Here is a 22605-nt window from a genome sequence, read left to right as displayed (position 1 = left end):
TATGATATTTATATATTTTTCTTCGACTAATCTTTCTTTAACAATCTATTTATCTTTAACAAACAATTAATCTTTCCTAGAACAAAAATCAACAAGAGAAAAATATTCTTAGAAATATTTTTAATAGTAAAATTATAAAAATAATTCTCAGATTAATTTTATTCGATTAGTCTAATGTATTCCTCTTCATTTCTTAATGGATTTTTTCTTACAGTTATTTTTATAAAATTTTTGAATGATTTTGATTTTTTTACAATTTTACAAACGACATTTCAAGGTAAATATTATCGATATCCGCTTATGATTTATAATAATAAATATGTTTTCAGATCATGGGTAGACAATCAATATTTTCCCATAAATTATAAAAATCGATGTAAACTATGTTTAACATGTCATTTATGTTAACAATAAGTAAGTAATATGAAATTTTTGAAAAAAGATGTTTCATTTATTTTAATTTAAATATAACATAATTTTAATATTTTATGGTGCCACAAAAAATCAATAAAGAATTCAATGAATTAGATTTCATATTAAAAAAAAATAAAAATATATTTTATCATATTATATAAATATTATATTATATATATTTTAATATTATATTATATTAATGTTATTTTATAATATAATATTATTTTATAACATAATTGTTTTTTTGCATTCTGACATTTAATTTATAATATTAATTTATAATAATTTATATAGTTTTACAAATCCAAGTAAACGTCAATTAATATAAAAACATAATTTTGAAATCTATAATCTTATTTTAAATCGATATGAAAATTAAATATATATTTTACAGGAAGATGATAGTTGATAACTATTGAATTTATATTTTAGTTGACAAAGTATGGCTAGATGGCAGGATATACTACTTCCAACAGTTAGCAGTCAACCTCAATGGCTGCAGTAGATCGTAACAAGTGCTGCGCGATTTTGTTCCATAACATAGGGAAAAATAAAAATATTACAACTATTAATATCCAGACATTTGAATAAAATTCAATGTATCACATTCTGAACACAACATCTTCAAAGACGAACATTTTAATAGGTATGTAAACGATGATATTGTGTACTGATGGAGTAGGCTATACTAGGCTATAATACTTTCAGTCACCATAGGTGGCGATAGTAGAACGATAATTATGATTCTACGCATTTTGATTCATTCGAGATATATCGAATTGTCAATTCATTCGAGATATAATTTGAATTCTGAATGCAATTTTTTGCAAAAATTGATTGATGACTCAAGTAATCGATTCTAAAGATACTTAATAGTTTCAAAATATAAAAAATCTATAAATATAATGATTTTTATACTTTAATTGTAATTAAATATAAAACTAAATATAATGTATTATATTTAATATAATAATTTATATTCTTTTAGTTATTATATTATATATATATATATATATATATATATATATATAAATTATTATATTTTAAATTTAAATGCAATAAAAATTGGATTTAGAAATTTATATTCAATTATTCATTAGTAACAAACGGGATAATTATAATCTGCATAATCGAGTAGATGCACATGCCGTACAATTAGTCGAATAACATGATATTTGTATTTCCAGGACATATTTTGAATTAAATACTAAAAAATGTAGGATTTTATAATTGATATTTGGGAAAGAGGTATAATCTGATATAATCGCTTGATGGATAGAAAATTGTTTGATGTATAATGGGGAAAATAAAGAGAATACCAAGGCCGTTTATAAAAATTAAACGCCTTTCGAGGAGAAAAAAAATGATTCTGTTGGGTTGTGAAATTAAAAAAGAATTACGATGGAGATGGGAACAGCATAAGATGGATGCTACTTTGGAAGCTATTGGTACGAATAATATCAACGCATTAAGAATTTCTGCGGATCCAGATATTGACATGGAATATATTAAAGGCATGTCAACCCTATCGATTTACGACCGTAATTATAGAAACCCGATGCAAGAAAATATATCTGAAGTTTCCATGTATATCAGACCCGACGTGATGCGTAAGCTAAATAATTTAGATATCAGCGATGAAAACGAAGCAAATTATAACGCAAACACACCGCAACAGGACATCGAATACGATATGTTACAACAAACTTCGTATCTTCGTATAAGCGATATTAACGAACCAGATATAAATGAAAGAATAAGAAATATTATCGTATCGGACTTAAATGTAAAATAAAATAAGTGTTAAAGATTTAGAGAAGACATATATATTATCTCCATATTTAACATGAATCACTCTATTTATTTCAATGTATCGCTTTGTGCGTAAATAAACTCATTTTGTGCAATATATATAGCTTTAATAATGTTTGTAGCACGATATTATATGCGAGTTTTATATTATATTAATCTTATGTATATAATCATAAATATTTACACAGTATCTGTAAACTTATTTTATTATTTTATAATCTAATTAATTAAATATTATTTTATATCACTATGTCTTTAAAGAGTATTTTTTCTCTTCTTCTAACATGACAAAAATTATTATATGATATTTAAAAAATTAAAATTTGTTCAGTGAAAGTGGATGATCGTCAGTTTGGCAAGGAGGTATGTCGGGTTGTCTGCAAAGACTAATGAATTGAGATCATGTCGAGATATACAACCGTAACCTTGAATTACGAATATGTGGAGCGTGTTCTAATTCAACTGAACTATGAAAAATACGAAAATAAAATATATTTAACTGACCATATACACTGTGTAGGCCCGTTTTATTGCAATTCGAAAAATGGATAGTTGAATTCTTAGTACTTTGGTTTAAAAAAAAATTGTTAGACGGAAACTTTCTCAGGAAAATCTATAGCTTATTGTTTAATTTGATCAAAGTTCGCGAAAAGGTATAATGGTACAAGAAATTTAATAGATCATTACATATTATATATTATTTCATTACTTTTTACGCTTATATTATATTTCTATTATAAGAAAAAAATTGTACTATAAATTTTAATATGTCATTGCATTTGGAATGCTTGGATGCAACTCGATGTGCCAGAATCGATTAGGCAGCAAAGTTATTATTGAAGTTTTAAGTTTCAGCAAGAAACCGTATGGTGTTGCAGTTACAAAATATAAGTTTTTAAATGTTTGTACTAAATAACATCATCTAAAAGATTATTAATTTAATCCTTAATTTTGTTAGATAAAATTTATTTCGATTATATCTTGATTATAGTAAATGAAAAATATTTCATAAATGAGAGATGTGATATTCTTTCCCTAATTATAAATTATGATGAAATGAAATTATTTAGCTTTAGAAATCACATAAGAAAATCAGACACGTAAGAATATTTCTTTCTAGTTGAGCGACTAAGATGGCAAAGAACGTAATAGCTCCATATTAATAACTCCAAGCAATTAATTGAAGCAATTAATTGAATTACATGCAATTAAGATATGGTTCGATTTGACGGATGGTTTGACGGATTTATTGCTGCTTTGTAGATAAATAAAGAAAAATGTACTTAATTGTGAATTAAACTTGATTCTAAATTCATCAATTCTATTTCAATTGCAAATTCACTAGCAAAATTTTTTATGACAGAATGACCTATTTTAAATGATGCAGTTTTCAAAAATGAAGACTTCATCGAACAATATTAAATACAAAAGTTTTATGATTTCGAGGGGGACATAATATGATAACGATCTTGAATAAAAAAGTCATGAATTTATTTCAAGGTTATTTTTATTTTTTTTAATGGAATCATCCTTCTTTTAATCAATTTTTTTATTAATTCTTTGCAATATTTGACGTAAAACGTTATAAGAGTCCAATGACTAAATATTGAATAGAGAGAAAGTTTACGAGATATTTTATATATTACTTTAATATAAATTTATAAACATCTCAAACAATTTAGAAATATCTCTTAAAATATTCATGTCTCAACAATCTCCAATAATTTTATACATAAAATAAAATAAGAGAAATAAATCGTTTAAAAACAAATAAAAAACACACAGTTATTTTTAAGGAAAAATCGTTGCAAATTCATATTCTTTTCTGAAAGATTATGTGTGCTTCTTTTACATCAATCGATTTACACCTCTCATTACTTTGTGCGTAGGTTGATCCACGTACAAAGGTGCGAAGAGGAATAACGTCGGTCGGAAGCGACCGAGTCGCCGCGTGCGGAACGAACGAGATGCAACAAAAGAGGCAGCACGAGACCAGACTCTTGGGTCGGCTCTGGAATGGAACTGGAAACGAAAGGCTTGCCGAGCCGGAGGGGAGAGTGCTGGATGTACCAGGTATATGTGTGTTGATGCAAGTGCGGTGGCTGTGTAGCAGACCGAAGGAGTCGGTCAGTCAGTCAGTCAGTCGCAGTCGGCGAGTCGTTCTCGGCTGTGCCACGCGATCGCGTGGGCGTTTTGCTTTTTCTCTTATTTCTTCTTTCCCCCCTTTTTTTTCGTTCTTATTCTGTGCGGTGGTTCAACTTGTGACTCTCGAAAGAGGACTCGCCTTCTCTTGCTGCTCACCAACGGGGATTATCGGTGCTAAATGTGCCTCGCCGGATGCGATCTCTGAGATCTTCTCCGAAAAGGTAAAAAATTTATTATTATAAATTTTGTTTATTGTTATAAAGAATTATTTCTGCGAATTTATTTTATGCAAAAGCGTTTAAATTCGCGAGGAGATTTCGTTCGTTCATCCGAGATTCGGAGCACGAGGATTCGGAGCTGGAGTGAATCAAGTCCGACATTTCGACCGCTACGCATATAAAGTTGCGACTATCTAAGGCAGATCTTAAATTGCGGACTTAATTCACTCTCTGATACGCTATGTATATCAGCGGTAGTAAACACGATATTCTGAATTGAGTTTTAGCGAAAATTAGATGTTCGAGAGCAATTTTTCGTGTCAGAAAATTTGCGTATATTCTCTAATTTAATTTTTGTCGAATGGATACCGCAGTATGAGCCATTCAGGACAAATACGAGATAATCCAGGACAAATACGAGATAAGCATGTTCATGATATATGAATTGTAAACTGATGAAGCTTCATTGAAATATGTCTATCTCCTCACCGATAATAATTCTGATCATTTAAGATTATCGTTTCATATATATGATAATGAAAAATGGAGAAGGAAAAACTATTAGAATGCATTATACAATATGCAGGTTTTAAAATATTTTCCATTACACGAGCATTACGTATGTTTGTATGCGATATAGGGAATATACTTATCTGAGTCATTTATTTCTCTGTGACTAAAAAAGTTTCTAGTCATTTTATTTTTGCGTATCTATTATGAATTTGCCAATGTCTTATTTTATTGAGAACATGAAGAAAACCACAAGAATTATCTTTATACAATTTAATAATCCAACATTATAGAAAACAATGTTAATAGATCAATTTATTAAAGAGAAAGAGAGAGAGAAAGATGTACAGCTGTCTTAAATTATCTTTTTAAATGTAGATCGCAAAAAAAAGTAAAGAAAAACGTTGTATATATTTCATAAAAATTATTAAATTATGTCAAAAATAATTAATTCACAAAAGAAAGAAAGCTTAAAATTGCGAGTCAGAAATTTCGTCATTTTGTTAAAACGATATAAAATATTAAAGTGAAAATATATACGCTCTTATTGCGCATGCGATGAATTCTTAAAATTCTTTAAATTCAATTTTACGGATTTTTAATTTATGCTGAAAAATCAGATTGATGATAAAATAGATAAATATATTCCTTTTTTCTTCAACACAGTTTTTACGGAAAAGAAGTAAATGATAGAATCATTCGCGCGTTTTTCAAGACCTCAATCATCATGCGTGCGGTGATTATTGACTCTGATTCTTTCAGTTCCTTTAAACTGGACTATTCGCGTTTCCATCGACTTTCGCGAGCGTATTTGTTCGCGACACGCACTGTGTTGTGATAAAATGTCCAGTGATAATGTGTAAACTGCGTATGATAAAATTTAATAGAGCTTCTACTTTTGAACGAACCGTATTCGCGCACGTGTGTCTGGATTTACGCACGAATAAGTCCTTAAATCGCTCTCGCATTTAATGCCACGTTTCGTGTTGCTACCGCAATTCATTCTCTCTTACGATACGTCATGCGTTTGTCATACATGAAAAAGTTGGGAAGGACAAAGACAACGAGTATAATTTGATATGAGTATAGTATATACATACTTTATTGTTCCTTTGTGTCTCTGCAGTCTCAAGAAAATGATCTTCCAACTACACCAATAATTTCCTGGAAAATTAGCTGAGATAGATAAATGATTAGTAAATACCGTGATATCGTATATGTTTTGTATTTAATCAATCTAAATGATAGAGATATAGATATATTGAAAAGAATTATATTTAAAAAAAATTTTTCTGTGTCTGTTAAGATTAATTATACTTGTTATTACTTGTTATTAATTATACTTGTTGTTAATTATAATTATTAATTATACTTGTTATTAATTATACTTAAAATTTAATTGTGACATAAAAAAATTGTTTTCGATAAAAAGATCATTCTAGCTGAACTGAAACTGATATTTTTCCGATGCAGTGATTAATATTTAGCAATGGAATTTAAATTTATTACAAATAATTTATTACTAAAACTTCCTGCCATAAATTCTACACATTATATAAATAATATTCTAGTAGAAAATATAAATTTTTATAAAAAATACAAATTTTTTATGTAAAAAAGTAATTATTTAAATTTTTGTTGTATTTACTATCAGCAAAATATTTTTTTTTAACTATCGGATATTTTTATTATGTAAATATTTTTAATTTTTTACCTGTACAATTGTCAAATATCTTACAAATCGAATCAAAAATCAAATTTATTTATATTTTATGTACTGTCATTCACGATGACTCTTACTGTGTCTTACTCATTCTCTTGGTGAGTGAGCAGCACTCGAGTTCATTTTAGCACAGTCTGTACGTTGCTGAATCAAGTCGTAATAACCTATCTATACGTCAGTAATAATGATTCTATTCACAACATTAAATTCTATTGATTAAAATTATTTGCGCGTAACTGCATCTCATGAAAATAGGCTATCCTTTAAATAAGTTGTCAAACTTTGCAAGCCGTCTTTAGTCATCTTGAGAATTAAGAAGAATATTTTTCACGAATACATATATATTATTCTCTTTGTCAGAGCCGTGAACATTCTTTATTCGCGGAACAGAATCTTTTTCCAGACATATTTATGCAAATCGAAGAAACGGTTAATGAATTTAATTTTTTTCTACATAAAAAATCGTTTTGTACGCAGAACATATCTTCAACTTGATTTATTCCTTAGCAGATTTCATTATGCGCAGCACACTTGCTTAAATTCCCGACTCTCAAGACGATAGTCCTCGTTTATCAATCTGTAATTAATCATTTATATTTACATGCATAACGTAATATTGTTAGTCGCGGGAATGATTCCTCAACAAACGCAAAACGCATAGCATTTAACATGTTTATCTACCAGCAGATTTCCGCGTGTGTGAATCATTTGCCATGTTCTACCTCAATCTCTCATCCTCTCTCTCTCTTTGTTTCTCTCGTGTATCAACTCGTCATTAAACTCGTAATCAATTCTATTTGCCTGGTACTATATTATTTTCGTTATTACAGGAGTTACTTTACAGCGAATACATAATGTATTCAACTTGATTTACTTGTCAATAGATAACATGCACTTGTTCTACAATTTGCTTGCTACATCATGTAGCAATATACAAGATGTTTCTTCATTGCTGCCAATACAATGGCCTTTTTTGTCCCAAGTGAATGGAGCAAGAAGAGATGAATAAATTACTTTGGACGTTATTTGTTGAGAGCTAAAAATTTGAAAAAAAAAATTGTTTAAAAGACTTTGCGAAACGTTGACAAAACACGATTGAGAAACATCCTGTATAAATGAAAACGCGCACGCAGAGTGCGCGAATAATTATACGCACGATGATTATATTCGAAATTATTCGCGTCACGTAAAATTTCTCGCTGTGAAATTTTTTTTTGCGTCTCTCGATGCGGAATATTATTGCTATTGCCATCGTACTTTGCGAACAGCGTAGAATGCAAAGTCTCACGTTACCTGCGATAGCGCTACGTAAGGAACATTTCCAACTCTTGCACGCGCATTCCGATGCCTCTCGAGCGTGCAAAAATGTCCTGTACAGTTTGCAAAAATTTTTTTATAGCGATTAATATATATTTATGCTTTTTTCTTCTTCTTTTATGACGTCGCTTTTTGTCCTTGTATCATAATCAACGGAAACGACTCGTATCTTTATCCGCAAAAGCATGACCGCGCGCGATGGATTTCGCATAACAGTTGAAAAGTTTCACTCGCGGTTTAGAAATCGTTATTATCGATGTAAACTCTTGTAGGGTACAAAACTCGAGGCAAGACAATGTTCGTAAACATGTTGATTTTGAAAATTTTCGAGAATTCAAATCCTACCTGCTCTGAATTTTCATAACAAAAATCTCATCTGTTTTGTCTTGATTTTATTAAGGATTTTTATTTGATGTTAAATAATTGTTGAAATAAAATGTTTAACATAATCTTTATTTTTTATTATATAATTAAAAATAATTTTTTTATTACATAATTAAAAATAATTTAATATAATTTAATTATTACTATTTATGTGTCATTCGCTTACTTTTCAAAATGCACATGTATGTTGTCTTCACAAAAAGGCAGTTGCATACAATGGATGATCAGAATGCAGACGCATCTCATAAGCACAATATTAGAGAACTAAGGACACATACTGCATGCAAAGTTTTGTGTAGCCAAATAATTATGTAAAAAATTATTATTATTTTGTTTATTACATTACATTAATTGTTTTTAAATTTGTTAATATAAATTTTATTTATTAAATAAAATTTGTTAAGTTTAGATAATAGTTTTTTTATCTAATTTGTTTTGATAACTAAAAATCTTGTCTTGAATTAAAAAAAAAAATTGACAAGATAAAATAATATCAAAATCAATCTTGATATCTCGTGCAATAACTAGCTCTAAACTGCTCTAAACTATAAAATTAGTCTATAAAATATTTACACATTGCACATACGGGATTTAGTTTCCGGATGTGAGGAAAAAGGGATCTATACAACTCAAACAATTAGTAGTATCGTTAAAGAAATTAATAATGCATTTGCCGTTTGCACATTTTCAGACTTTCTATGTAATTACTGCAAAATACAAGTGGCAGTGAGAGCGAGTGATTTATAGCTGAAGATAGAACGATCGATTTCGCAGAATTCTAGAGCTTCCAGAACGAAAGATTTCGCGATGTGTACTATAAAGGTGCTGGCGCTTTTTCTATTTTACGAAGATTTATTAGCTTTTTTTTACCTTCAGTTTATCATCCTGAATTTGTCAACTGAATAAGATAAAGATTCAAGCGCCACATTTAATTACGATTTTAATAGTGGACTTTCGATCAGTAATAGAAACGAAATGCGCATTCAAATAATATACTCCCCATTACATATCTCGCGTCGAGATTTTCTACTCATCATCAGGAACGCCCCGGAAGCCACCGAATGCGTAGAAAGTTCGACTCGTTTATCATTGTTTTTATCGCGTACTCCACATGCACCACAATGAAGATAGTGAAACCAGAAAGTAAATCCGACGAGTTTATGACGAGTAACGTTTATCTACTTGTGCATTAGAATATGTACAGAAATTCGGAATTCTAAAATAAAATGACACGCGTGTCAAAAATTTCACAATTGGTTTCATTAAAAAATGCCTTTAATAGCACTTTTTTTAAAACTATTTTTCATTTTTGTCTGGTACGCTATTTTATTTTCCCTAAAATCGCTTATATTTTTATCGTAAGATCTGTATTTTATTCTTGTGTGAATTTATTACAATAATAATATCGATAAATATATCATAAAATTTTATGCACTAATGTGAGATCTTAAAAATTGTATTTTTTAATTGAATTATTAAATTATTAAATTGCACGAAACTTTTATTTTTCACTTGATACAACAAAATTCTAGTATAGGATGTAAAGTCTGTGAATGGTTGCGATCACATCTGTTTTAATTGGGATATTATAGCCTTTGGTAACGAACGAATTAAATGGAACGGAAAGAATTTCGCGAGAGCTGTGTGCGACTGCATTGTTCCTTGCAATCTCTGCTAAAGACGATACCTGAAAAGTGAGAGAACTCACGTATAATGAGAAAAAGAAACAACCGCGCGAGTAGTCATGCTTGTTCTCTCTTCGAATATCGTCAAATATTTCGTAAAAGATTTGAAGGTTTCAAGAAGAAGGAGAAAAACCTATCAAACGTTTTACCATTTATTTCAAAATCAGGCAATCGAAATGAATTCCAATGATATTTAAAATGTAGCTTCATCTCTCTTCTCAATCCTTCAAAGAATCGTGGGATTTTTTTTCGTAAAAAATACGGCGGTAAAAAATCAAAAAGAGTGAAACATTTTTATTAGTGAAACATTTTTATCATGATATGAGTGAAACATTTTTATTAGTGAAACATTTTTATCATTTTTCTTCTTTATACAACACATTTCTATCATTTTTCTTCTTTACACAACTACCTAAATTTATTTTAGATTGATTTATGTATTTTATTACATGACAAAAAATATCCCTTTAAAGTAAATAATCACGATATGAAGATATAAAAAATAATAAGGAAAAAGAAAAAGGTTTCGAGTAAGCGGAAAATAATTTCTCGAGATTTCGAGCAGGTAAATATTTTTTTCTCGCAATATAAAATCTTTGTAATGCTTTCTCCGTCTCATGACGTAACTACTTGGCGAGCAGTTATGCGTTCCGTTAACGGCATTCCGATGACATTCCGATCTCGCAGCTGTGCGAATTAGGCGAAACGATTAGTCCATTTCCAAATGATCTAACGATCAACGTTCCGGATCGATGCTCCTCGGATCGTGTATGTGGCAACATATACATTTTCATTAGATTAATAGCTCTCTGTGTTAATTACCGGCGAGAGGGACGAATGCGCGCATGATGTTAGCCGTGAAAGCCACATAATTTAATAATTACGTAGATCGAATCAGTTTTCGAGGTGGTGGCGAAACCTCTGCTTAATCATCGCTCTCCGTGAACGGGCGATGTTTCACAAGAACATAACGCATCTTCACGCGATGCGTCTATCTATCGCTGATCAAACTTTCGATCGAAAAGTCTTGTAAGGCTGGCGTGTAATGCGTGTACTACGCTTTCCAGTCGCGATATCCCTCTCTAGATTTGAAAGAGAGTTCTTTCGATTTGAAATTTCAACATATGAATTTATAAGCTTATAGAGCGTTTTTATAAAATATCTTTAAAGATTACGCATAGTGTGAAAAGCTGTAGATTTCTAGTATGGCAGATAAAATGTGTTAACAATTACTAAGCGAGGAAATGTTATTCTCGTAACTCTTTTCGAAAAGTATTAAAAAATATCTTTTCTCAGTAAAAAAAAATCTTCTAATCGTTTTGTATATAAAAAAATGCTGGACAATTTTTTTTTATTTCTCTCTTGTATACGTCATTATAGTATCTGTCAAAAGTATTGTCCACATCCAAAAAAATATAAACACAAGCAAATGATTAAATTCGTTTTCTCTTAGCTGCACATGTTCATAAAATATGTAAAATATGAAAAATATGAAAATTGTATATTATCTGTCATTTTCCTAAAATTAATTAATATACAATTTATTGTAAAATTTGTCTTGATACTATCTAAAATGCGTTATATATTACTGATGCTTTTTATTGAGGCTTCATAATTGCGTTAATTATAAATTCTATATGTCAACAATATGTAAATGTGTATTGTTTATATCTCCCCTCTACAATCTTCCTAAACAATTGTAGAAGATAGTAAACATACTGGGATCAAAACATAACAACAATTTTATTATCTCAATAATAATTTTAAGAAAACTTGTCAACAATCAAAAGAAAGAGAGAAAATATGCAGTATTAAAAAAAGAGAGGCTGAATAAAAATTTAATATTTATGTACATTAAAATAATGATTTTTCTGTTTTTATAAGTGTAATATTTTTAACCGGTAATATGTCCTACGAGTGACGAGGGTAAAATCTTTCGACAGCGTGGCACAGTTGTTATTTCATCGCAGTATACACAGATACCAGAAATAAGCTGCGTGAAACGCATCCCGAAAAAATTCCGATGTATAGGAAATAAGGCTCTTCGGGTCGAATTCTAAATTTAGAGATCAGTCAGTGTTCCTTTCAAATTTTTCCGAATGCTTTAAGATGCACTTGGTGCTTTTGAAGCAATGTATTAAAAGAAACGGATAAAATAGTAGTGCGTGTATTTTTATTTTAATTTTTAAGTAAATAAGATAAGTGTTTTTTTTTTAAATATTACTTTTATTTTTTCAATGTTTATTTTTTGCTAGTATTATTATTTTCAATTTGTGATTTATAATTTTACATTAGATTGATCAAAATTTGTTTTCTCTGACTCTCAAGTTTGTTAAAATTGATGCTAAAATTTTTAGTAATTTGATAATTCATTTAGCAAGCATTTTATGTAATCAATAGATGAATAAATACATGCGTCTTGTTTATGTTTAATTGAAGCGTGTCGATAAATTATTACATCATTTTTTATTTAAATTTATTTTCCATTTAAATTTATCAATATTATTTTCCGTTTAAATAAGTAATTAATTGTTTAAATAATAAAATAACATTTTGAAATCTTTTGGCGTCACCTATTTCTTTCTTTATCTATAAAATATACATAGTTAGATTATTAACGAGGAAACTCCGGACAATAACCCTTGATGCGATAACTATAATAAAACACGTGCTTTTGTCTCGATCTCCCTCGCTTTCTTGCGGATATTGAGATGTGTCGATGCAGCTCAAAGGTCATTCCAATCATCGACATTAGCGTAGTTTTTCTCATGATAGGGGAATTATCAACTAGTGCCGTTAATCAGAAACTCGTTATTGCACCGGCTTTTTTTCGCAACAAACAATCAGTAATTAGAGCATTGACTTTGTCTGAGTTCTCTCTCTCTTTCTTTCCCAATAGTGCTATAAGAAATACGGATTCACGTATCACACGTAACAATAGATACGGAGTAGAAATTGTGTACAAATAGAGACGAAGGAAATGCTTTTGTCATAAAATATAATCAAAAGCGTATACCCTTTTGAACATAGAAACAGGAAGCGAGTGCATATTTTGCGTTTCACACGATTAAATTTACATTCCTGAGATTAAATCTACGAATTGAATCGCTAATTTAGCAATATTATAATTATGTTAGATTAAAATTATATAGCCAATCTGACGAAAAATCAAGAAAGAATAAAAAAGCCTTATGTTACGTATAATTAAACTTTAATATATTTAACGATATATACACAGTCATAATACTTCCTAAGTTATTTTCTTCAAACATAATTATATCGAAAAACCGTTTGCTGTTTTGCGTTAATAACAAGATATGGGAAAAAGATCGTTCAAGATTTGAGAAATAACGGCAATTGAATTGAAATATCTCGACGAGAATGAAATGATGATTAGTACTCTCCGCAAATGATGATAGACGGTTGTGCGGCAAATAAGATTAAGAAAATAAAGCATGAGACTCCAGACACCGTAAGTAAAAGAGCTATGAATGAAAAAGAGACGAAGAATCCGGACTTTCTCAGAAAGACGCTTCAACGAAGGCTAAGATTCAACCTTCGCAGGCGGTCAAGAACATTTGATTAAATTACTTCATAATGATCATAATGATTGGAGAGCCTAAGAGAGACGCGAACGTGCAAAAGGAACCTCGCGAGAAAATCTAATTGAGGTGGAGATGGCGGGAAAGCAAGTGAAAGCAGTTTTTCACATCCGCGCCTTTAACATCAATCGAGCGATGCTATTGAAGATAATAAGCTATTTCGAGCGAATACAGCAAATAAACGATCATTCAAATGTGTGTTTCCTCCAAATAGAAGTGGCGATGCGCCCTCCGGCAAAAGAGGCTTTAAAAATACAGTAAGAGTGCCGTTTACATGCAAGAAAATCTTTATTATGACTGAAAACACGCACACACTCTCTCTCTCTTTCTCTCTTTCTTTTTATCTTGTTTGAGTAATTTTCAAAGTTACTTATAGACATTTCAAAGTTACTTATAGACATTTATTTGTTTTCTAAAGTATCTGTGACTTTATTCATTCTTTTTAAATTAAGATGTAGGCCTCGCGTATTTTTATTTATTTATTTGTTAATTATTTACATAGTTATTTGTTATTTGTTAGTTATTTATTTTGTTATTTGTTATTTAGTTAGTTATTTATTTATCGCTCTAATTTACTTGCATCTATTTTTTCACTTCGCTAAAAGAATCTCAAGTCAAAGAGTCTTAAATGAAATTGGAGAACACTCGAAATTACTTATGTATATATATATACTTATGTATATATTTATGTATATATGTATATATAAAAATTTAAGACTATATTAATTTCATCATTTTAAAGTTTTTTTTTAAAACGATTTATAATTGATAAAATTTAGACAAGTCTAATTTTATTTAGATAAATTTTATTTTTATACATAACATATAAATTTAGACACATATCGAGATATATAAGAAACCTGCAAAATAAATATCGATATGATTATAAATATGTTAAGGCATACCTGTGTATGTTCTCTGTATAAATGCAAATAACGCAGACATTGTCACATTTTATATCTTTCACTCACTTTCTAATATGATTATGCAATAAACTATTCTTTTCCGTATGTATGTATGTGGGAAGGGGAAGTAAACGAATGATAATAATAATAATTATTATTATCTTAAATTATATTATAAAAATTATATTAAATTAATTATTATAATTTTAATAGCATTCAAATATTTAATATTATAATAAGATCATTTTAAATTAATTATTCAGTATTAGATAAAAATTGTTAATAAAATCGAGATAACATTTAAGTATTTTCGAAAATTTTCAATACATAAATCAATACAATAATTTTAGAATGTATTTTCTTGCCTTGAGTCTTGTGCGATTCCAGCCGCGAAGGCATGAATGCATTTTCTCCTCAACTGTCAGTGTCAATGCCGACGTACACGAAAGTAGAACCTTGTCGCGGGGTCCCGCGAAATGCGTCCATGTAACTTTCACTTAATTACCAGGGCCGAATAGAGAGGAACTTATTAACCCACACCCGTGTCTAATTAATGCGCGAGAGTTAACGAATACATTCGTCGAATATGCTTCGCGCTATCGAACCATCTTCAGGAAATTTATTCATCCTACTGTGGTGATGTCAGAGAATTGACTCTTTACATCCGGGAAAATTTTCACGAACGAACATCTAAATGTATCTAATATTTCTAAATACTATAAAGATGTTAGATAAAATATATTAGAGATTTCATAGAAACGCGAATGTGTCGAATTGAATGACGATATGTACGCTTTAATAGAGGCAATACTAAACGCTAAACACCCTGACACGTAGCGGAACTTTGCCCCATACTCCGTTCTTTGGTCCCGGATTTTCTTCCGTCAGAGCTTTAGAGCGTATATTTGAGGAACGCGAATCACATTCATACAGTATATATAAAGTGCAGTATATATATAGGAAAATTGGGGAATTTTACTATAATTTGAATTTTTATATATGCCAATTTATAAATCCTAAATCGAATTATTTTTTAATTTTTGAAACAAAATTATGACCCGAAATTAACAAATTTAAATATTTATACGCGCGAAATCTGAGAGAAATTTCAATGTCAAAATGCTAAGATACGTCTAATGGCCATCAAATCGTACGTTTCTTTTTGCTTTCACGTGTGTTTCCGGATTGAAAACGGTTAGGAGCAAGTTCTCTGCGGCATCCTTTCGGACGGTTCATTGTCCCCGATGACCGAAATCAAAGTTCCGATATCGCTTGCGATTTCGCGCAGTGGACGATCGGAACGCTCATGGTAAATGAACGGGAGAAAGAGGCATTGACCTCTTTGGCAGCTCGCACTCGCACACACGCGTATATGTGTAAACACGCACGTGGCGCGAACGCGCATGGTACCGGCGGTCTCGCATCGTCAACTGCATAACGCCGAATTCCGGATAGAAAGTCGAAAGAGATCGTTACCGAAACGTTTTAGAAAATTATATTATAGACCGGAATTTTTTTCTTTATTTCCCTGAATACGCGAAACAATTTTCCCATCGGAAGTATAAAATTAGGATTGAAACCAACCTTAATATCGGAAGTATAAAATTAGGATTGAAACCAACCTTAATTAGGAATACCAACCTTAATATGGTCTTGAAATTCAAAACAAGATCAAAGCACAATTTTTAATTAATTGTCGACGTAATATCAAGATTAAGATTTTCAAGGGAAATTAATTTTATTAATCTTGTCAAAATTACTAATTTTTAAATAAAGATAAAATATGTATATTTGTTAGTTAGATGAGAAAAAGTCTTTATATTATACAAATATAAAAAATTTTATTTTATAAAAATATTTATATTAATAAATTTAAAAATAATTAATAGAAGAAACAAAATAATATGATAAAAACAATATAAAATTTTGCGCAATTATTTAGCTACACAAAACTTTGCGTGTAGCATTTGCTACAAAAGATTCATTCAAAATCAAAGTTTAAGAGTTTTTTCGAAAATTTTCAATATCAATACAATATTTTTACAATTTTTACAATTTATCTTGTGTTAAGTCTTCTGTAGCTCTATGGAATATATATGTGAAAATTTTAATTCTTAGAAACGTGTCGGAGATTCAATAATCATCGAAGTTCCACGTCAATCGAATAATTAAGAATTTCGTTCCAATTAATAGAATCAAAATACACGTAACTGAAAACCCGCGATTTGTATATGTCGATGCCTGTTATCACCTTATATGACGTGGCACATCACGATGCAAGTCATTACTAAAATTGTCTATTGCGATATTACAATGTAACATGGCATGCGATGTAAAACATTACCTTCACGGATATTTTCCAAGTTTAGTTTCCTTTTTTCTTTGATCGCATTAATGTTCTCCGTGAAAACAACGTGATGCTATTTACGGCTACATTATAAATCAGGTTGTGACGTGACATAAGCAAATTTAATTTTTGCTGTTAGTTGCACACAATTCTTTCTTATAAATAGAAAAAAATGAGTAATATTATCCTAAATAATATCTATCGAAGAGAAATATGTATTGCAGAATTTCTGTGGAATGCAAACACCTATTTCAAGGTGTGGTATCTCGACACATCAGAAGTTCAAATACAAATATATCGATTGACGTAACGTTGCTTATTCAGCTCTTGTCGAACTGTGCTGTTACAGATATCGAATTAGAAACTCTGATAAAAAGAAGTATCTGGAAAGTGCAGTTTGACATAATTTGTGACATGATATATTCCATATCGACCCATTAAAATATTGTATAAATGATGTATATTCTGTGCAATTAAATAATATACTTCTTTAATTTTCAAATAATCATTCAAAAATTGTAATTTTTAAATTATTGCAGTTTAGCATCATATAAATTTCTTCCTATTAATCAATTTAAGAAATAATAAATACAAATTAGAGTAATTAATTTTTAAGAAAACATTGTGAAAATTCCAGAAGAGACTTTTTGTATTTCTAATATAGTGCAACGAGATAATATCAAAAATATTTTCCAAATTACTGCTTGTGATTTTAAAGCTTGCAAAGAATCTCTTCTTTTTATCTCTAAAAACGATTTTTTACATTGCGTCATTCTTGCGGAAAAGGTGTGAATTGCGTAGGCATGAATGGAAAGGATGTATTTATGCAAAACAAACTATCTGAGTAAGAGTAGGTGTCACTGAAAATGATAAAGATGAATTTACAATGTTCTTTTATTAATATCAACAAGTAATTTTGCTTGGACAGCTATAAAGGATAAACAAGTTAAGAAATGTCATGGTTGCGGGAAGAAGTTGCATTGGATAGCTCGTTCTTTCGCTTGAAACGAAAAGGCTTTGGCATTTCTGAAGCGTTAACGATATTTAGATTTTTGTAGCGCATGAAAGCGGTAACCTTTCTCGTTGAAACTGACTTTCAAGGAGATTCGAGCACAAATGCATTACACACATTCTACTGATTGTGTCTGTGTACATATATACGCTCCTTCATGGCATTTCGACTGCAGCAGTGGCCCTAACTTTGTGCGTTTTCACCATGAAGCATTTTTACGAATAAAATACGACATAAAATGGTAAAGAAAAATTTTTATAATTTAAAATACGTAGCTATGAAAATACACACACACAAATAATCTTGATTAATTGGCCTAATGCGAATAAATATTTAGCAAAGAGTTTAAAGAATCTTAGAATTAACTCCGATTTATCAAATTAAAGTTTCCTCTCATTCCTTCTTGATAAGAAAATAAATTTCGAAATATATGTCTTAATATCTTATTAATTATAATTTTTTATTATCTATTTTTTTATTGTAATTTTTATTAATTTTTATTATATTATATTCATATTTATGAAATTTGAAATTTATTATATTTGTGAATATTTTATTAATTTTATTATAATTTTTATTATTTTATTATATTAAAAAATGTTATATTTTATAAACGTTACATTTTTATAAATTATCATAACAGAATAATTGATACAGGTTTAAAAATGTTTATAATTTCTTGGAATATTATGTTTTTATAAAAGGAATGGAATTATTTTCTAAGCGACCAGTTTACAGCTATTCATTGATTCGCAAGGATGTACCAGAACAAGGTCTACCTTTAAGGAAGAAAACTTATCTGGCAATCCTTGTGCTACTTTGCGGTTATATCGGTCTGTCGGTCGGAAATAACACGTTGTTTGGTCACGCACAACCCATTACCATTAACTATCGTCTTTTGACAATTCCTGAAATATTCACTTTATTTTATCACAAATGATATGAATCTTATATCACATCTATAATTTATATATTTTATATAATTTTTTATATGTTTATATATTTTTATATATTTTAATTTAATATAATTTTATATAATTTAAATTTTAAAGCAAGAATAAATAATATTGCAAACGTAGGAAAATTGTTTAGTGTCGATATTAACTTAGGTTGTTAAGATACACCGGACGTCGCTCCCGGAAATGGCATAATTATATCGCACGCCACGACAAATACGTGATGTTCAGCTGCATACAAATTGCAAATTTTTATGGTAACATACGACATGCTAATTAATTCGCGAGTCTATTATAATTCCGAGAAATAAAAAAAATGTTGCCTTATTAGATACTCGTTCCCTTAGGAGACAAATATTATAGATATAGTTACGAAGAAAAAGAGAAAGTTCTCAGGTTGCATGCATGCAAGCCACTTACAAGCTTTGCTTTGCATTAATTATGTCACGAGTCGCGTTGCGGACTACGACATTAACGTAAGGAACGCGGAATCGGAAAGAAAGTTGAATTGATAGATAGGAAGTTGTCATAGATACATAAATAATTTTCTAATTTCTTGAATGAAAATGTTTATTCACAATTATTATATGTGCATAATTTAATCATGAATTATTTCCGTCATTTTTCAGCACTTTTTTTCATCTTTCAGCAAAGTTATAAATTCCGAATCGAGAGAAAATTTGTGTCTTTATTCATGATAAATTCATCAAGCTATTTTTTTTTAATGTTTTTTCTGCAACATTTTTAAATTTTCTGTCAGACGAGACGTGCTACGAAACAAATTATTTCAAAGTCATATATTCGGTGAGTAAGATGAAGCAAAAGAATCTATTCAAAAAATCTATTTAAATTCAATAATGTGCTCTTGATCAATTTCCTTACAAAACTAAAGCAATATAGTCGAGTGTGATTTGTTATGAACTACTTGAAGCTGATGAAATAATAATTGCAGATTAGGATTGGTAATTTTACTTCAAAGGTTTCGATATTCGAACTTTAAAAATTCAAAATTTCGATATTAAAATCTTCGAAGATTGAAATTTTGAAATTTCAAATCTTCAAAAGTATATTATATTATCGCGATAGATACACATTTATAAAATTATATGATAAAATCTAAATAAAATTTTTAATGTTGCAATTATGTTGCTAAATTGAAAAATATATCTAAAAATTTAGATTTTTAATTTTTAATAATTTATTGAGTATATATTTATTTATTATTATTTATTATATTTATTATTATTTATTTATTATTATTTAAGTATATTTTAATTAATTCAGTTTCATTTACAATATTTTCAGCATTTTTTATATGAATTCCGCATTTGCAGAACTGTCGCATGCAGAAATATATTTTTCGAAGCTTCAAAGGTTAAGGTTTGAATTCTTTTGAAGTTTCGAAAAAATCTTCATTGTCAAAAATAAAATCACTATTGTCACCAATTACTTTGTTTGAGCGAGAAATTCGAAAGAGATCGATTCTTTAAAAATAGATCGTCGCCTAAAATTGAATTTTTGCATGATAATATTTATATATACCTCATGTAACGAAATTAATTAAAGACAAAATATTGGAACTGGACTAGATTATTTTGGTCTCACATGCGACATGCTTATCGGACATAGTTTCCGGACTATTATTTATACCAAGTGATTTAGCAACGTTGATAGAAAATTTAGAAATATTGAAGAATGGCTTGATTCATCAAGCAAGTAAAGATCAAATTTTTTATCGGGATCTATAATTTATCTGAAAGATGAAAAAAAATGCCGAAAAATAATAGGAATTGCTTTCATTTAATTTTACATGTTTAATTTTATATGATTTAATTTTATATAATTTATTAATAAACACACATTGAATTTTAATTTAATAAACATTAAATTTGATAAAAAATAGTGAAAAGTTTATGCATCTAATAAAATTGAAAAAGTCTTTCGATATCTTATGAAAAAATACGCAAATGAGGCGATGCTTTTTTCGTTGCTTGCATTCGCCAGCGGGAAAGGAAAGACGAGAGAGTTAACGCATCGACCTAAAACACATGTATGGAAATCGAATTACATTTATATGATCGAACGCGAGAGCTATATATATAGAGTCTTCAGTGGAAAAGAAAAAAAGAAAGCGCGTGCGCTTTCGTCTTTTGATGATTCTAGAAATCGCGATACGCATGTCCAATTTCTTTCAAGAAACTGGGAAAACTTATATTCTACTTGGTTGGACATTGATTAAGGAATGTGATCGAGAAAAAGCGTAATTGCAAATCGATCATAAATGCTATAATATGATTAAGCATTATATAGAGAAGAGGTGAACCCATCATTATTCTTCATATGCGATGCGTTCCTTCGATACGCATTCTTTTTTTTACCGAAAGCAACATATGGTATTTTTGCGTCATTCGGTATCATTCTTTCCGAATCGTTTTACTTCTCTTTCGCAAGTAAAACAATGCGTACATTATTCCGTGAGGAAGAAAATGCAGTTTCTTCATATACAACATATTGTGTTATACAGGGTGTTTCGGTAAAGGTGGACAATCTCTCATGAGAATGTTAGAGCAGATAAAAATAACTCCATAGGTTTCTAAAACTTATCTTTAAGTTAAAATTTGAGAAGCATTTTTCTTAACTAACTTTTATATCTGTAGATTTTCATAATTTATAATAATTATTTTTATACAACGAGTTTTAAAATAACATGATAGATTTCTTGATATTATATCGAAGAATCAGGAGCGAATAACCTTTTAACTTATAAAACTTTACGGTTAGAAGATTTTTTTATACATGTATTTTTAAATATGTTTTGAGAATCTCCAAATCTTTTTCTAAAAAAAGGATGTATTTATTTCATTTCATAAAAATTAAATATTTTTGAAAAAAAGCACATTTGATAAAAAATAAACCTTTATTCAGAGAATAAATCATTGAATATATGAATGTGCTGAAAATTATATTTTATAAAGACTTATAAAATTATTTTACTTGCTTTATATGCTCCCTTTTATCATAAAAAAGCCCATACAATATTTTAAGTAGAAATAAGAAAAAAAATTATATATAAAATATACTTATAGATAAAAATAGGGAGTAATTATAAATAATTATAGATAAAAATAGGGATTCAGAAATATTTCATTGTCACGTTATATTGAAAGAAAACAAATTCGTTTAATTATCGATTTTAAAATACCGTAGTTTCTAATGCAAGATCGACATCATTGGGAGATTGAATTTAACACTCTACAGTAATTTCATATCTACCTCGCTATAATTCAATGTATCAATTGATCTTATCAGATCCTGTAGCGAATCGACTCTTGTGCGGTACGCTAACGTTTTCATATTTCCTCACAGAAAGCCTAACGGTGTAAATCTGGTGATCTCGGAGAACCAAACAATTGGTCCTCCTTAGATAAACATCGCCGACCTACTCTTACATTGTAACGTATTAACAGCGGATCCGCTATTTATGTTTGATATCTTCAACATTTCAATAAAGCGTTTTCTATGTTTATAAAATATTTTTTTTTATTTCTTTTCGTATAGTAATTGAAAATCTTTTT

The 22605-nt window shown here is 29.2% G+C and overlaps 2 protein-coding genes across 5 annotated transcripts in view; both read left to right on the top strand.

Annotated features, from left to right (window-relative positions):
• Window positions 1–871: 871 nt before the first annotated feature.
• Window positions 872–2374, top strand: LOC112638887. The gene is made up of 2 exons (XM_025411396.1): window positions 872–1060; window positions 1602–2374. The coding sequence occupies exon 2, from the start codon at window positions 1712–1714 to the stop codon at window positions 2207–2209; it is 498 nt and encodes a 165-aa protein (XP_025267181.1). The 5' UTR covers window positions 872–1060; window positions 1602–1711; the 3' UTR covers window positions 2210–2374.
• A 1741-nt stretch (window positions 2375–4115) lies between these two features.
• Window positions 4116–22605, top strand: part of LOC105259582 — a 46836-nt gene continuing 28346 nt past the window's right edge. For 2 of the 4 annotated variants that reach the window (XM_025411395.1, XM_011271606.3), the window contains exon 1: window positions 4329–4592. The gene's annotated coding sequence lies outside the window, so the exon portion shown is untranslated. Of the gene's footprint in view, window positions 4300–4327; window positions 4593–22605 lie in introns of those variants that run through there. The other 2 variants (XM_025411393.1, XM_025411394.1) reach the window with 2 other exon arrangements.

Source organism: Camponotus floridanus, unplaced genomic scaffold (assembly GCF_003227725.1).
Source record: "Camponotus floridanus strain SB8 unplaced genomic scaffold, Cflo_v7.5 scaffold4, whole genome shotgun sequence".
Taxonomy (NCBI): domain Eukaryota; kingdom Metazoa; phylum Arthropoda; class Insecta; order Hymenoptera; family Formicidae; genus Camponotus; species Camponotus floridanus.
The sequence above is the reverse complement of the archived record's forward strand: the minus strand, read 5'-3'. Positions and strand labels throughout refer to the sequence as shown.